Source organism: Rhinichthys klamathensis, unplaced genomic scaffold (assembly GCF_029890125.1).
Source record: "Rhinichthys klamathensis goyatoka isolate OS25496 unplaced genomic scaffold, OSU_Roscu_1.1 h1tg000993l_1, whole genome shotgun sequence".
In the NCBI taxonomy this organism is placed as follows: domain Eukaryota; kingdom Metazoa; phylum Chordata; class Actinopteri; order Cypriniformes; family Leuciscidae; genus Rhinichthys; species Rhinichthys klamathensis.
In genome coordinates, this window is record NW_026607293.1 from 1 (window position 1) to 17,301 (window position 17,301).

Sequence of the window (17,301 nt, forward strand, 5' to 3'; positions counted from 1 at the left end):
AGAGAGAGAGAGAGAGAGAGAGAGAGAGAGAGAGAGAGAGAGAGAGAGAGAGAGAGAGAGAGAGAAAGCAGGGGTTCATCTTTTGTTTTGAGACCAGGCAGGGATTACCATATCCAGTCTTTTGTCCAAAGCTTTCTTTCCAGATGAATAGAGTACAACAGCAAATTCCTCAGTCCTAATGAATGCACCCCAGACCCCCCATAAAGCCCTTCAGTTAGTTGCTGTGTTGCTAGCAGTTTGAAAGACTTCAGCACAGCTTTGCATCAGAATATTAAATCCCTGCCATATACATAAACCCTACAGGATACAAACATCTATACTGCGGCTCGATCACTGGAAATAGTTTGGCAGGAAGTGATCATTTTTTTGTCAGAGATAATTAATGGTTACATGTTTGTGAAGCCATGGTTGCCGAAACAACTTCAAAACAACTTTTGAGAGAGTGCGTGGCATCAAACAAATAAGAACAACACGTTACAATAACTACATGCTCTAAAGCATTTGCAACATATATTCATCAATATTGTGCATTTTCATATTAATATTTTCATATTCCATATCTATATTTGCCATATATATTCTTCATTGGTTCAGTATACAATGTATCATACAGTTCACACACAGGATCCGTGTGTATGCTATGTATAAATGTATTTTATCCAGCAAGATTTCTACAACAAAATTGTAAAGGTCAACCTTTGGGAAAAAATGGGTGAATGACTTATCTTGCACAGATAGTTTTGACTTTAAAAAAATGTTTTAATTATAAATGATGTACTCTTTGTATATGCATTTTGATATATTAATAATGTATGAGCAAATGCTTGACGATTAAATAACTATTAACTCAAAAATTGCAAATCCTCTATAAATAGGTGTAGTATAAAGTGTTACCCAATAACAGAGTGTAATGTGGTATATGACTGGCTAGAAAATAATGAATGCATGTTTGGTATTATAAACCGATTGAGAATAAACTATAAACAAGTTTATCTTATCTATAACTTTTCTTAAAAAGTACTGTGGTATTGTAGTTGTATTTATTTTTCTTCTTACACTATAAAATTCAGACAGACAGACTTTTTTGTCCCCAAAAGGGAAATACAGGAAGTTAAATATAAATTGACACATTTGTATGACATACAACAACAACAACAACCAAGACAAAACACAAGGGAGCTGCTGTCATAGACAGATGTGTGTGGCAGAACCAGAGGAATACAACTAAGTGGAACATGTTCCTTTCAGACACCCATGAAAACATTCTCCATTTTGCGTGTCTGAATGGAGGGGGGTTATATATAAAGGAAGACTCTTGCCTAACAGGCTGATCTAATGTTCTCTAATGTGCTCAGGTCAACAGTACATGTGGTTTTCAGTGTCATTTAGAAATGTGCTACAAAAGAGCTCCATACATGCACAAAGGACTGATGCCTTTCAGTGCTTCTAAAAATCAGACTGCTGAGCTAGAGGCAATTCAAGCTACTTATAATAGAAGTTTATAATATCCCTTGAAAATTGCAGTAAGCACTTGAGAAGTTAAATAAGCAAAATTTGGTTGTTTTAAATGTAAAAACACTGCTTCTGGAAAGATTTAGGCAAACCAGAGATGTAAATCATGGACATTTAAACATATCAACAGTTACAACCCAAACATAATCCTCAACACTCCACCATATTTTCCACTGATCACAAATACTGTGAAGTTGCTTAAATACCTAAGGGGTGTATGTGATGTCAAAGGCACAAAACATTTGAATAAACGATTAGGTGCGAACAGCAGTGTGTATTCAGGAGTAATAAAGTGTGAGGAGAGATTCTCTCTGTTTAAATAAAGTAATAAATTGGTATTCAGGCACCAAGGTTTTCATAATTTATCTGCTGTGTGAGAGCGGCTGATCATGTTGACTTAACATTTTGTCTGACATTTGGGTCTGATGAGCCCAGCCATTAACTCTCTCAACATGCTACAAGAGACTCTCAAAGGGAGGACAGACTAGAGATATACACACTTGCGCAGATGCACGTACACAAATAAAAGTCGAAATTCACACCAAATAAAATTGGACAAAACTGGAGCGCATTCCCAAAGATGCTGAAACATGCACACACACACACACACACACACACACACACACACACACACACACCACACACACAGTCAATCAGAACTGGGTCTATAAGGACGAGATGTCCAACAACTCCAGCAACCAGCCACAAGAAGGACAACACACACAAATAGACTTATGCATTATCTGTAGAACTGAAATGAGAGGTATTTCAGGTCCAGTTTACAAAGATTCCTGTGAAATCTTTCCCTTGCGTATCTCTTGTCTTATCTCTTGCGTATCTGTCAGGAAGCACAGACAGACATGGGACAAATTCACATGAATCTGTTTTCCCTAGTAGTAATTATGATGGATCAAGGGAATCCAGACCTTATGATGTCAGATTCCTTTTGTTTTTCCTTTCATTCTTTGCCCTTTCTTTTGTGCATTAAAGATCAAATGTGAAATCCTGAGTGTTAAATGTTAAAACAGTGACTGAAAAAGGGATGCAATACTGCAGTCTATTCTGTTCCAGTTTATAAATGCTGAATTCCTGACACCAATGATGAAAATTCAAACGGTACTGCAAAACAACTGTTTTAGAATTTCAAAATGTAGCAAAGTCATAATTAGAAGGCATGGTCAGTATTTTCCAGGGTTGTGCTGCATTCAGCATTAAATTAAGAGTGCTTTTTAAATGTCTATTCTATCAGGATGCAGATCTGCATTTTAAATTAAAACAGGGGGGGGGGGGACAAAGAAATTCATAGAATATTATTGTAATAAGTGTACATTTTTAACCTAGAATAGATTTGTTAAAATAAAAACTTGCCATGTTGAGTTGAAAAATCCTTGTCTGAAAGTTTTGAAGTTTGAAAGTTTTATAAACCTTACAAACAGATCAGTCTGGTTGAATGTCAGCTATAGAAATTTTGTTTTACAAACACTACCATTCCAAAGTTTAGGGTCGGTAAGATTTTTTTTGTTTTTGAAAGACGTCCAATTCTGCATTTATTTGATTAAAAATACAGTAACAACAACAAATTCCTGTGGGTGGGACCAATACATTTAAAATTTCCACTCAAATGAAAGGGTCAATTAATCAATTTTGGATTTTGTCCAATCCTGGTATTGGTCGATACTTAAAAATTATATATACCATGATTCACAAAGGAAGATGTATCACTGCTATTTTACTCATCCAAAAAAAAAAAGAAAAGAAAAAAACATTAAATTAAAACCGGGAACAATTTGCAAAGCCCATCCTAAATAAATACTGGTACAAAACACCAGCAGACAAAAAGACAAATGAAATGGATGACATCCTCACATCGCACCCATTTAAACTAAAACAATATAGTACATACACTGTTTATTATACATATAACAGTGATTTCACAAGGCCTGGATACATCAGAGTCCATATTCACAAAAAGTTAGACATTTTGTATCTGTTTTTGTTTGATTTCTTGCTTTTGCATGTGTGTGTGCGCGCAAATTTCTTATGTGAACTGTAAAATGGGGGTTTAAACCTTTAAAATAACTAATGCTGCAATCAAGGTCGTGGCACTATGAGAGGATCTTTCCCAATGTGTCAGGAGATGATCAGAATAGCAACTAGAACGCAGTAGTGGAACGAGTGGTGTGTGTGTGTTTGTGTGTGTGTACGTGTGTGTGTGTGTGTGCATGTCTGTGTTTGTGCGTACCTGCCACTCTGGCTAGCTGGGACGTGCTAATGTTTCGAGCATTGGGGCGCACTCGAAAGGTTACTGCTGGACCCAGAACCCTGAGAGATACAGGAGACAGAGCGAGAATGAGACAATAAGGAGAAAACAAGTAAGAAGAGAGATCTAAGTATGAAATGAGTGTGATGAACAAAACTGTTGCAGCTTTGAGTCATGAAAATAATCTTTTATAATTTAAAAAATACATTGTTGCAGACACAGTCAACTGCAGTACCGCAACTGCACAGTTAAAACATCAGATCACTGGGGAATATTGCGTCTTGGTTCATTTTCTTATGACAGATCTGTGCCGTTAGCTTCCCTTTCTGCTTTTGACATAAATTGACAAGTTTTTTCTCCATGAAATAAATCCTCACAGGAAACTTGATGTTCTTAGAGTTGTCTAAAATGTTTAGTAGATCAACTCCATTCAGCAAACAGGTCCAAATAAAAAAAGTAAAAGAAATCATTCTTTAAAAAAAATGCTCACAGGCTCAATGCATTGTAAATGAATCTCTTTGCAGCGTTTGAATAGGTGATCCAGAAATGTTGTGCAAATGCACGATGGCATTTCGCACAAATGGTATTTGTGATTGAGCCAAACAGCTGTCTGTGTGAGATCCGAGCAGCACTCCTCATTCATTTATCTATTCTAACAGAGAATGCTGTGAAGTATAATATTTCATGGCAAATTGTTCCTTTAAAGGAAATGGAAGTAAAAAAAATTATATTCAAAACTGACACAGTTTAAACAAACCGTCACACATCCCCTCACGATTAAAAAAACACAGACTCAGGCAAAGGAAGAGAAAGATCTGTTAACTGGCATGCCACCACATCAAAACAGACCTGTAGATGAGCTACTGTTCATCTCGACATATCTGTTTATCTGTTTAAGATGACTAAAGCAGTGAATATGATGGTTAGCTCATAAACATTCAGTTGTTCAACAAGGGATCTTCCTGTTTCCTGCTTCTGAGGCAGATGCATTTATCTGGGATGCAGCTCTGAAGCTGCTCCCACTACCGACCAGGGTGAGGTGAGGGTCACAAATAGAGAGAGAAAAAAATGGGAAGAGGGGAGAAAAAGAAAGAGAGGTGGAAGACTGGAGGAATGGATCTGTCACCAGAACAAAATCCCATTCACACGTCAGCAGGTGGCCAAAGGCAACCTCTCATCCTCAGCAGAATTAACACACACAGACACACAGATATCTGCTGGAAATAATAGTGCTTCTAGTTTCTTGTGTGTCCTTTTATTCTTATCATATTTTAAATAATTGTAAACCATGGCTTAATGTTAACCCATCAAGACACATTTTCATTTTTAAAAATGATATCCACAGTGGGAATAACAGATGATATGAGAAACATCATAGCAATAATCTAAAAAAAAAAAAACTAAAAAAAAACATTAAAACATTAAAGAGAAACCTTTAGTTTTAAGAATAAATGTCTTAAGATGAATAGTTTTTTGTTTGTTTTTGGAAATCTGTATGGTAAAAGAGCTAAGAATTAGATATGTAACGTAATGTATGGTTTTGATGTGTGTGTGTAATTATATATAATTATTATTTGCCGTTAGGCATGACAGGTCTACATTTTTGTTGTCTGTGTAATGGGACAAAAAACACCTTGCACATTGTTTTGCCTACCAGTGTCCTCATACATACACTTTACCTTTTTAATATACAAAAACATAATTCCCCCTTACAAATATACACATGCACACTGGGAACATTATCACTCCACTTGTATTTACTTTCACTACACCAATTTCCCTCCATATTTTGCATTCTTTTGTATACCGGAACACACACCTCTGTTTGGCTTCTTTTCCCAGAGAATCTGGAAATTTCTTGATGAAAACACTGACTGTCAAAGCTAAATAATAAACACATTGGCCCAGACTCCTGGTTATAACACCATCAGTGCTGATAAGCTATCAGTAAAATGCCACCAACGTCCAGTACACAGAGGGAGGGAAGCTATAATGTAACGGTACTGTTTCTGTTCGGCTTCTTTTGCACTGTGGGGGAGAGTGTGGGATGAAGATGATAGGTAGACTGTGTGTGGGGGGGGGGGGGGTGGGGGGGGGGGGGGGGGGGGGGTGTAGAAGAATACATAACGAGTGAGACAACAGAAGAGAGGTAGAATTAGTGTAAATGAATGTGCGTCTGTTAGTGTTTCAATGTAAGAGAACAAGACCGTCTGATTGCAAATCCACGACTGCGTATGTGTTTTTCTGTGCCCCCTACTGTCTGCACACAGTACAGCCCTTACGTCATGTCTGGAGTTCAGAGAGGTGCTACACTGACTCTTTATGTAACTGCAACACAGCGCAAAGCCCAAACATGGCAGCACCGCCTTTGGGTGAACAAATATTCGAGCGAGTGTGTGCTGAATTTTCGTGATCTTTAACTGCTTTTGATCATACAAGCAGCATCTTGCTTCTCCACCATGTAGTCTGATTGTGCACTGCGGTTTTCTGCCCGTCATTTCTTTAGTCCAAAATAATACAGACATTATGGCATAATGTTTTATATAAAAGTGCGCATCATCCAGTACACCTTTCCATTATTTCTGAGAAAAGATGAAAAGCATGAGCTGACAATAGATACATTAGCAGATACCTGTGTAAATAGAAACGAGCCACTATTCAAGAGAGAAAATTACTCAAACACACGGACACAGCTCACCTGGACAGTGGTCAAAAAAAAAAAGTTGTAAATATGTTTGTTATTGCTATCCAAGTGCCTACATTGTTTTTTGTGTGCATACCAATAAAAATATATGAAAAATCCCTCTATCATAAACAAACTGATAATCACTGCCATTGAAAAATTTGGGGTTGTTAAATCCCTCTTTCATAAACAAACTGATAAACACTGCCATTGAAAAGTTTGGGGTTGGTAAGTTTTTTTTTAAATTAAATATATAAAAAATAATAATCTTTTGTAACATTATGAATGTATTACTGTCATTTTTGATCAATTTATTGCATCCTTTGAAAAAAATATTACTGAACTTTTTAACCATAGGGTAATTATAATCCACAAAACTACTTTTATGTGTGTACATACTTTGTTTCAAGAAGAAAGCTAAACCTGAAAAATTCCATTTGAGGACATCTGATACATCCGTATTGATAAAAAACAATATCAAGACAGAGAGAGAGAGAGAAAGAGAAAGTGAGAGTGCAAGAAATTAGTAATTGCATTAATATTTGTATTTCCTTTATCATTGTATATAAAGCTCCACTTTATTAAGTGCGTGAGTGAAATGTAACCACAATAAGTTCCTCACGAAAATACAGATGTGGCAGAAAGCATTTGTTGCATTCCAAACAATTAAGCAGAAAGCTGTCTTTAATCTGTGCACTCGGACAACATTGCCTATCGTCAGAAATGTGCTGTAATTGAACTGAAGTTTACCACTGCAGGCAGGTCAGAATAACACACACCTACACATACAGAGATGCATTCTCTCTTATTCTCTATCTGAACCATTTAAATAAAGCTTGAACTTATATGCACAGAATTAAGAACACACTCATAATCATTGAGCTGTCACTTGAAAATAAGTACTTAGCCCAAACTATACTGCGAAATGGAAATACAAAACAAACCCACAGGTTGAGTGTTCCATTAGTGCCATTAATGTGTCGACCAGCATGAGACTGTCTTCAACAAGTATGTTTGTGTGTGTGTACTTACGAGAGTTGTAGAAAATCTGTTACATGAAGGCTGACTCTTTCAGCTAAGAGCTCCATGAGGTTCAGCCCCTGATCAGTGGACAGGGAACTATGACAAAAAAGACAAAAAGGAGAAGAGAAATAGAAAAAATTATTATCTAGATTTGTACATGCTCACCAGAAAATGTGGTGATATGGTTTTATGGGTGGTTGCCAGGATGTTTACAAAAATGTTCTGAGTAGTATTTAGAATGTCGCCATGCAGTAGCTAGGTGGTTGCTTACTGGCAGAAACTCAAAAAAGCCCTTTCTTAAGTCTCTGTTATTAATCTGGACTGACTCAGGTCTCTCCTTTACTGTAAGTCTATAAGATGTTTTTAACCTGTTTTACTGTTGGTCAGGTGAAATCAAAAGTCCAATCTTTTAAAACAGTAATATGACATTTCTACTTAAACAAGCGGCTTCATTTGATGTATGATCCATAGCCATAGCGTAGTTACACTAATATTAAGGGCTACAACATAGGTTCTCAACCTTGGGATTGCAGAAATTAATAATATTTTTCTAGGAATAACATGACAAAATCTGCAAAGTTGAACAATTTACATTTAAAACAAAAAGCACTTAATATAAAATAGTTATATTAAAATGTGTGGTCTTCAGGCAATACATGAGATCATTTAAACATTAACTATACAGATCTGGGTGATGCTGGATGGATGGATACCATATACAATTCAATATTGAAACATTGAACACAGCACATAGGAGGAATACAGAGAGCAGAGAGTGCATAAAACACATAGGGAATAGGACACAGGTGGCTTGCATGCTTTGATAAATCACCTGTATTTTCCAGCAATAAGGCAAACAATAAGGTGTAAATGGAATCCCTGTGAAGTGTGATGTCTTTATGATATGGCCATGCCAGCCCGATTTAAAAACACACACACTCGCTCACACATCAGAAAACGTGCAAACACACACGAAGCGACTTGCACACAAGCCTAAAGAATGATAAGCATCCAAATGGAAGTGTATTCACACACATGGGGGGGGGGGAAAGAATTTTAACATGAGTTCAGCTGTATTCCTGATGCCTTTTTACACCTACAACTCCTTTCTAATACACACTTACACACTTTTAAATCTACTTCTTAAGATTATGCATTTCAGGTACTCCAAGTTAAATGGGACTGCAGTAATGGGAGCCAAAAACCTGGAGTGTCTGTGAGATAAATCAAGTTATTGGAGATCGCCAGTTCTGAAGGCGAAAGGGGGTCAAACACAGTATTAGTCTGGTGTTCCTAATAATCCTTTAGGTGAGTGTATATATATATATATGGTGTGAATCAGGTGTGAATCAGGGCATTATTCAGGATCCTCACAATCATTCACGCCAAAGCTTATTCCAATTAATTGGATGGGAGGGTGATACAAAGTTCTGTTCATTCATCAACTGAAAACAGCATAGACTAAAAGATCGATTCTTGGGGTTTAAGAATCTATATCAGTTCATAAAAATAAAAATCAAATAAAATCGAGAAATCAATATTTTTTACCCAGCCCTAATTTCAGTTAAATGCTTTCTATTCATCAAAGAATCTTGAAAACCCCCCAAAAACATTTATAATGGTTTCTACCAAAATATCAAGCAGCACAACTATTTTCAACATTGATCATTTGAAATGTTTTTTGAGCATCAAATCATGTGAAACTCAAGACTGGAGTAATGGCTGCTGAAAATTCAGCTTTGCATCAGGGATAAATTACATTTTAAAATATATATACAGAAAACCGTTATATTAAACTGTAATTATATTTCACAATATTACTGTTTTTACTGTATTTTTGATCAAATAAATGTAGTCTTGGTGAGCAGAAGAGACTTCTTTCAAAAGCATACTGTAGATCCATGTGTCCTACATGAGTGCAAACATCATGTTACTCAAGAAAGTCTATGAAAGTGTTTCTATTCTTACTTACTCTTCAGTAATAATGTAGCCAAAGTTTCCGTCATGTGGACTTGAATATGCTGTAATATCCACCTCCACTCTCACACCTTTCTTTTCCACCTCCTCTTTCTCCACATAATTATTTTGTGGCACTTTTCCTGGATGAACCTCAGCTTTTACTTCCGGAGAGTCTACAGAACCGTGCATCCACTGTTCTACCTCAGGGTCCACCATTGGCTCTATATCCAAAGTGTCAGGTTCCATTTTCTTTCTCATCAGGTCCAGGTCTGTTTGCGTTGTCCGGCTCTGGACGTTCTCCAAACTAGCTCTCAACGGGCTTCCAGCGTTTGGCTGGTTGATGTACCCCAGAAAAGGCTCTTCTGCTTGGGGAGGCCGAGCAGATCCATGGCCAGAGTTATGATCCAGAAACTCAAGCAGCTGGCTGATAAAACCTTTGTCCTGGAAACAGAAAATTACTCAGGGAATTCTATTGACTTCATCGCTGAGATATACAGTATCATAGTCAAATGGATCTTTGCATAAACAAATTACCTTGTCATCAGATTTAAGGCCAGTTTCTTCTGTTTGAATTTCTGTGAACATAATTTTAAATTATGGTAAATTTCATGGCTCTTGATTGATCAAAATTTTCAAAACTTAAGGGCTGTAAATGGGGTTTTAAAGCATGTGTAACGAGGACCTAATCAAATATTTATCTTTATTAAGGGATAACTACCTTTATGTGTGGTGCCGTCTTCTAGTTTCTCCACCTGATGTGACTCTTGACTGGGTTCCCTCTTCACCTCCACTTCATCCTGTGTGGCTTCTCTACCTTTGACTCCTTCCACTCCATCAACCACCTGCAGGGCCTGGGTAATGGCCTTGGATAGCTGGTCCAGGTCTTTTCGGGTTAAAGTATCCACATTGACGCTCTGACGGCCGAGCTGGTTAACCACTCCGTCAATGAACTTCTCTGATAGAAAATAAAAGTAAAGATAGAAAAACTATCTAATAAAGTTTTTTGCAAGTGTACAAAAATCATCCTGCTCTAACTTGTATAGCACCTGACATAACGCATATTTGGAGTCAGACTGTTTCTCATCTCTACCTCTGTTTCAGAGTCTCTTTAAGATTGAGGTAAATGCATAATTAAATAATTGTGCTTTAAATTTTGGGAAAGAAATTATCATAATGATATCTATGTTTCTTCAGTCCTTCAGTCACAGTCACTTCATTTCCTGAATATGGATAATTAAAATGCAAAAACTCATCCCAGCCAACATACTATATTTTTTTTTTCCTGGCTTCTTTTTTAAATATATATAGAGAAGAAGCTCACCATCTACTGAACTCAGGGGCTCCTTGTAAGCAGGGCTGCTTGCTGAGGATTTGAAAAACAATTTTTCGATTTGGGGCTTTGGAGGTTGCTTGGAAGCTCCTGGCAGTTTTTCTATTTTGGTAGCAGGAGTGCGCTGAAGGCTGAAGTAACGCAGCTTTCCCTGTGTTTGACCTTTACCGGGATTTTGTGCTCTCATGGGCCCAGCTTGATACCGCTGAAGCTCAGCAAGAGGGACTCCAGTACGATCCTGTTCAAACCCAGTGAAGAATGATTGACCTTGGGGAGGCTGTTCCACAATGGCCTGGAGATCAGGTCGGCCTTGTAGGAAAGAGATGTGGGGTGAAGGAGGCTTCTCTTTGAGCTGCATAAAACTCTTGTGATTATGGGGTCCATTTCCCTTGTACTGGGGGGTAAAATGAAAATATGTGAATTAATTAAAAAAACAAACAAACATCATATTGTGAATTTTATAAAACATTTTGTACTCTTTCCAAAACGATAATATGCATATGGTACCAATTTGTTAGGGAAATGTTGTTGTTGCTGATCAAAGATAATAATGTTTAAAGTGCATGGAAATAAATCCATGAGTGTCAGCCTCCCTCTTTTTGCTCTGCATATTGTTCTGCTCTATTTGAGAGATTATATAAAACAATTATATTCTTCCCACCCCTGCAGAATGGAAGGCCAAACTGACTTTAGAACAGCAGGGTGGGCTTCGATGAATAAACCACCATATACACACGCTGGCTCCAAAAGCACTGCAGGATACTAATGTTCAATAGTGCAGTGAACTTTTCAACTCGCACAACATCAAGAACAACTGTTTGGTGATGGTGTATGGGTACCAAGCAGGTTCTACCTCACATTAAATGTCCCCAGTAGCTATGTGCCAGTTGTCTAAAGAAGTACAAATCACTTTGTTACTTAGAAGTGCATTAAAATAATTGTGCATTTATAAACTACTATATTTTGTACAAAAAACAACCTATGCATGGTAGTTTATGTCCATTTGTTTACAGTTCCAAGCTGAAGTTAAGCACTTTCAGGAATCAGTTCACTTTTAAGGACTACTTCCATATAGTCAATCTGCATCCTTATATTTCAAGTGATATGCAAGTATACAGCCTTATTCATATTATTGTTAGAGATTTACCTTCCAAAGCACTTGCTGCCCTTGAGGACTCTGTTTGAAGGAGGCAACATCAGAAGGCAGGGAACCTTGAAGGTACCTTTGCAGTGCCCTGCTCACTTCTTCTTTCTGAGCCTTTAGCTTCCTGTTCCCATTGGGAATGTTCAAAATAAACATATTTCAGCAGAAAAAAAATGCCTAGAATACAAACCTGTCCATATCGGATTATCACTTTTACTATAAGGTTCAATTTGTCAACATTAAATAATGCATTAGCTACATGAATTAATATAAGAACACAACAACAATAACTACAAAAAAAGTTTCCATAAACACATTATAGTCACGGACATGTAACACAACAGAGGATTTAGGAGCTCACCTGGAATTGCCATTGTAATGAGAAAAGGTGTTTGTAAATCCTCCAAGAGAAACCTTGGGTAGTTGTGAGAGCTCTTTTGAAATTACTTCCTGAGTTGTGTCATCCAGCCAAGTATATCCTATAATAAAAGGGACAGAGAGAACCATAAAGTAGTATATACTTACACATTGAATAGCTGACATTACAAAGACCCAACAAGAGAAACTATTTTAAGCCACCATCATGGTTAAAGCACACTGCTGCTCATTTTGCCCACCAGCAGAACGTTAAATAACTTTCTGCTGATATTCAAAGTATTCACGTTAATTAGTCCATATCTTTCCTTGCAGACTATAGACAGTAATCTGAAGAATTTGTGTAGGTACCTCATGAGAGCACTTCACTCATTCACCTGAATTTACCTTTTTTTTTTTTTTTTTATCCCAAATTCTGAGAAATATTAAACTTCTGGTCAACATCAAATCTAATTCTGCATCTGCATTCAGCCGCGTCAGGCCAGGATCCATATTCTACCATCTCACACCCACTGTCTTCAACTCAAAAAAAAAAAAAACACTTCTGAATTCCAGGGAGGAGAAAGATAAATAGAAATTCACTGAACTAACGCGTCAAATCCCATCTTGTGCATTCTAAAGACGTGTTCATTCAGCTTTCATGCAAATGTCACCCAATCAGACATACTTGAGATTGTTCACCACACTAAGGGACACAGATATGTTGTGATTGAATGGATGGATGGGAGGAATGCCATTAACCAGCCACAGATGCGGAGGAACGAATAAAGATCTGAAGAGTATCTACTTAAGCCCCTATAGATGTGACCTCTTTAGCCTTCTACCAGTCTCCGACACTCAGTCCTGTTAATCTGTTTTCTTGGATACCTGATGTGTGGGGTTGAGAAGGGGGGACTGAACAATGCAAATCTTTTTAGGGCTGCAACTAACGATTAATTTAATAATAGATTAATCTGACGATTATTTTTTCAATTAATCGATTAATCGGATTAAAAAAAGAAAACGAAAAAAGCATTAATTTCCAACCCGTTATTCAAAAACAAAACTGACAGTGCAAAAAATCCAGTGGACTAACACAAAAAACATACGCATGTATGCTTTACATTTGCCAAATATATAGGCTTTTTAAAAATAAAGTGCACAATTTTTGTTATATATATTTTTGTTTAAAGGGACCTGAGCTGTCAGAACAATAAATAATTTTTAAAAAATAAAGAAAAATACAAATCAGAAAACTTAACAGGATTTGTTTGAACGTCAGAACTTGTTCTCTACACTACACTCGCACACACTCACAAACTCTCACACTCACAGATAAACACACTCACAAACTTGTGTTTTGTTTTGTTTTTTGTCAAAGATGTTATAATCTTTAACAAAATGTTTGACATTATTCGACAAGCAAATGCACACAAAAGACAAGTCTCGCGCAGTCGGATAATAGTTAATAATAATAGCAATAATTATTATTATAACAGAAGATAATATCTCTAGTCTATCCTAATATTAATTATAAATACAATGTACATAAAATAAAAATACAATATAAAATAATATAAAAAAAACAAATACAATGGATTGACCACCTCATGGTGTGTAAGGTATTTTGCAGCTCATCCTTTCCAAGCACATAGTTTCTCTGAGTCATTTAGAGTAAAGATTGAAAAATTGTGGAAAAAATATTCCCCTTGTAGTGGTACTTGGGACAGACAAGAAAGTGTTTTCATCTTCTGTCTATCTGATTCAAATCACAGTCTGCTAATTCAGTGGTAAGAATTTAATTGTTGTTTTTATTTATATTGTTGTCCAATTATCGAACTTCCATGCCTCTTATATAGTAATTATATATATAACTATGTAGTATGCACAAATTTACTAATGCTCAGACACACTCAGGGCCCTATTTTAACGATCTGAAACGCAAGTGTCAAAGCGCAAAGCACAAGTAACTTTGTGGGCGGATCCCGGCGCTGTTGCTATTTTCCCGGCGGGATAAATGCCTCTTGCGCCTGGCGCAAATCTAAAAGGGGTTGGTCTGAAGTAGCTACATTATTCATAGGTGTGGTTTGGGCGTAACGTGAAATAAACCAATCAGAGCGTCATCTCACATTCCCTTTAAGAGCAGGCGCGCTTGTTCTAAAGCGGATTCCTATTGTAACGGCGGATTTGCCAGGCGTGCGCCAGGAGCGGTTCACAGCCGAGGAGAGCAACGTTCTCGTCAGGGCCGTAAAACACAGAGAAGTGACATTGGGGATGGAGAAACCCACCCAAATTAACTTCTGTTAAACAGGCGTATGATAATTTGGGTAAATGTGTAAGCTACATGTATGCTTTTATAATAAATTGTCTATCTATCTATCTATCTATCTATCTATCTATCTATCTATCTATCTATCTATCTATCTATCTATCGTAATAATGTATGATTTGCAAAAATGAAAACTGCTGCTTAGATGAGAGAATCAACGTGTATGTGCGTTGTGCACACGCTACATTGATTATGGCCAAGCATGCGCCCTTAAAATAGCATAATGAACAACGCGCAACGCGCCACTGACTTTAGACTAGGTTTTTTCTGGTCAGTGGCGCAATTGTTTTATAGAACAGCAAAATAGCATGAGGGAAAGTTTGCGCCGGAACACGCCTCCTCTTTGCGCTGAACCGCCCCGGGGAGCGCAAGTATATTTCTTAGTTAACCGACGTGTGTCTGTGGAGGGAAAAGTCCGCTTTGCGCGGGTGCAAAATAGGAATGATACATGCGTCAGTGTACAAAGTCATTTGCGCCGAGTGCAAGATAGGGCCCTCAGTCTCTCTCGCGCACAGACACACCATAGACTGTAAAAAAAGATGGACGACGCCCCTTCGCTCTCTTCCATTGGTCAGAACCATAGACTGTAAAAAAAGATGGATGACGCCCCTTCGCTCTCTTCCATTGGTCAGAAGTGAAGCCGCCAGTATCCCGATATGGCGCTGACATCTTGGAACTTGAGTCTGCGCAGTAGCAATTTCGGGACCAGACATGTGCAGTAGTGAGCAGGACGTAAAGCCGCGAAATCAAGGCCCCGCCCTCACTCTCGCAGAATCAATCGGCACTTTTTCAAAATGTATATATTAAAGCTCCAATCTCCTCAGTCCTCCGAAGATCCCAAAAAAGGTCTGTTGGTGCTTCAGTGACTACTTCGCTCAGAGAACCTGTCAATCACAGTTGTCAATCATGACGTCACACCACCGCATCAAATAACTAACTAAAAACAAACTTATTTTAAAAACAAACTCTTGAAATTACATCAGCGTGATAAAAACTGCCGTTAATGACAGAAATCATCTTTGGAAAAACGATATTTGAAGTGTAATTTAATTGTTTAGTTGGTCTCACGTGCCGTTGAATAACGTGGGGAGGCGGGGTTTATGACCTATACTAGGACCGGCCACCGGGGGGCGATCGAGACGTTTTGGCTTCACTTTTCAGGGCTTGTGCGGCATGCTTGAGACCATAGACATAATAAATGCATAGACGTCCTATTGGCCGCTAGAGCGTACGTCAACGGCGCCGCCATATTGCGGAGGGCAACTTTCTCATACTTCTCATAACGAGAATTGAGAAAAATGCCTGTTTCGTGTGCTGCTTGGGGCTGTACAAATCGCCACACAATTGAAAACAGGTCTCGAGAAATTATCTTTCACAAGCAAGACTGAACATTTGTTTCTGGTTGTATTTGGTCATGATATAAGTAGTAATAGTAACGTTCAGAGGAGAAAGGCCGCGGAATTTAAAAATACTACTGTTATTGTATCATGAAATGTAGTTTTAATAGTTTTTCAGTTGACAATGTAGTTGTTTAAACCTCAAATCTGTGGTTTATTTATAAAGATAGCGCCTATTTAAAAATTTGATCTGACGTTTTCGGAGTTGTGAGATCCAGGCTTTCACCGGACAGCACTTTTTCACTGGAACAGCCTTACCTCGGCTAGTGCTTCTGACGTTTGCCGCTGGCTCTGATGTCTCTAGTCTAGTGGTTAAACATGAGAAATAATTCGTCTTGTGTAACGGGCGATCTTTGGTCTCACAAAAAGAGACAGGGTTGTGCCATTTTATTTTACATAGCCTATGTAGGAATATTTTAAAATATATAAATTATTTTATATATACATTCTCTTCACTGTATGTAGGCCTATATAAAATAAAATTACATCTCTATTTGTTAAATGTCAGTTTAAAGATCAATATTATAATGTTTTATATTTTTTTCATATTGTCTATATTATTCTGCAATTGATATTACATTGTATTTGCTGTTCTTATTATACCACTTGCGATTATCAATCTATTACAGCTATGCTGTTAAATGATTGTACTATTCAGTCACTATTTAACTTATTATTTTTTATTGTCTATATACTGTAATTGATATTTCTTATTCCATTACTATTATTATAGTATTATACATAAACTATATGCTATTATCAATATTTGTATTATGTACTTGTGATATTATATAATTATACTATTCATTACTATTTTATTTGCCGTATAACCTACTGTTTGTTTATTTTATTGACTAAACTATTTACTATTACTTCTCACTTTATCTTATATTTACTATATTTGCATTGCACTGTAGTTGTACCATATCATGTATTACCATAAAGGATCCATCAGTTATCTTTGTTATCGCTAAAATCGGGTCAATCACAGAAAATTATTTTTCCACAATAAGAAAACTTTATTTAATTTAATGTGAAAATAAAATTATATCTCAGTATTGGGGTCTTCACAATTCTTATCCAAGAATAAAAAGCCAGATACATGACAAGCCTGAGGTTTGACAATTCCTTATAAAAAAAAAAAAAAATGTTTATAAGTCTAACTATCGAGATTTTAAAGGGGTCATATAATGCCATTTTTGTACAAGCTAATATGATTCTTTAGGGTCTAAATTAAAAGTTTGTAATATACTTTAATTAAAAATTCTCATTAGTATTGTAAGAAAACACTTATTTTACCTGGTCAAAAA

At 36.9% G+C, this 17,301-nt stretch overlaps 1 protein-coding gene across 1 annotated transcript in view; it reads right to left on the reverse strand.

The window, feature by feature from the left end:
- Positions 1-3,734: 3,734 nt before the first annotated feature.
- Positions 3,735-17,301, reverse strand: part of ptprn2 (protein tyrosine phosphatase receptor type N2) — a gene marked incomplete at its 3' end in the record, with an annotated part of 132,853 nt that continues 119,286 nt past the window's right edge. Inside the window, exons 4-11 of the mRNA XM_056244497.1 lie at positions 12,273-12,390; positions 11,915-12,035; positions 10,759-11,161; positions 10,156-10,392; positions 9,972-10,012; positions 9,451-9,878; positions 7,488-7,574; positions 3,735-3,834 (exon numbers count right to left, since the gene is read on the reverse strand). Coding sequence (XP_056100472.1) covers positions 3,735-3,834; positions 7,488-7,574; positions 9,451-9,878; positions 9,972-10,012; positions 10,156-10,392; positions 10,759-11,161; positions 11,915-12,035; positions 12,273-12,390 — 1,535 coding nt within the window. The remainder of the gene's footprint in view (positions 3,835-7,487; positions 7,575-9,450; positions 9,879-9,971; positions 10,013-10,155; positions 10,393-10,758; positions 11,162-11,914; positions 12,036-12,272; positions 12,391-17,301) is intronic.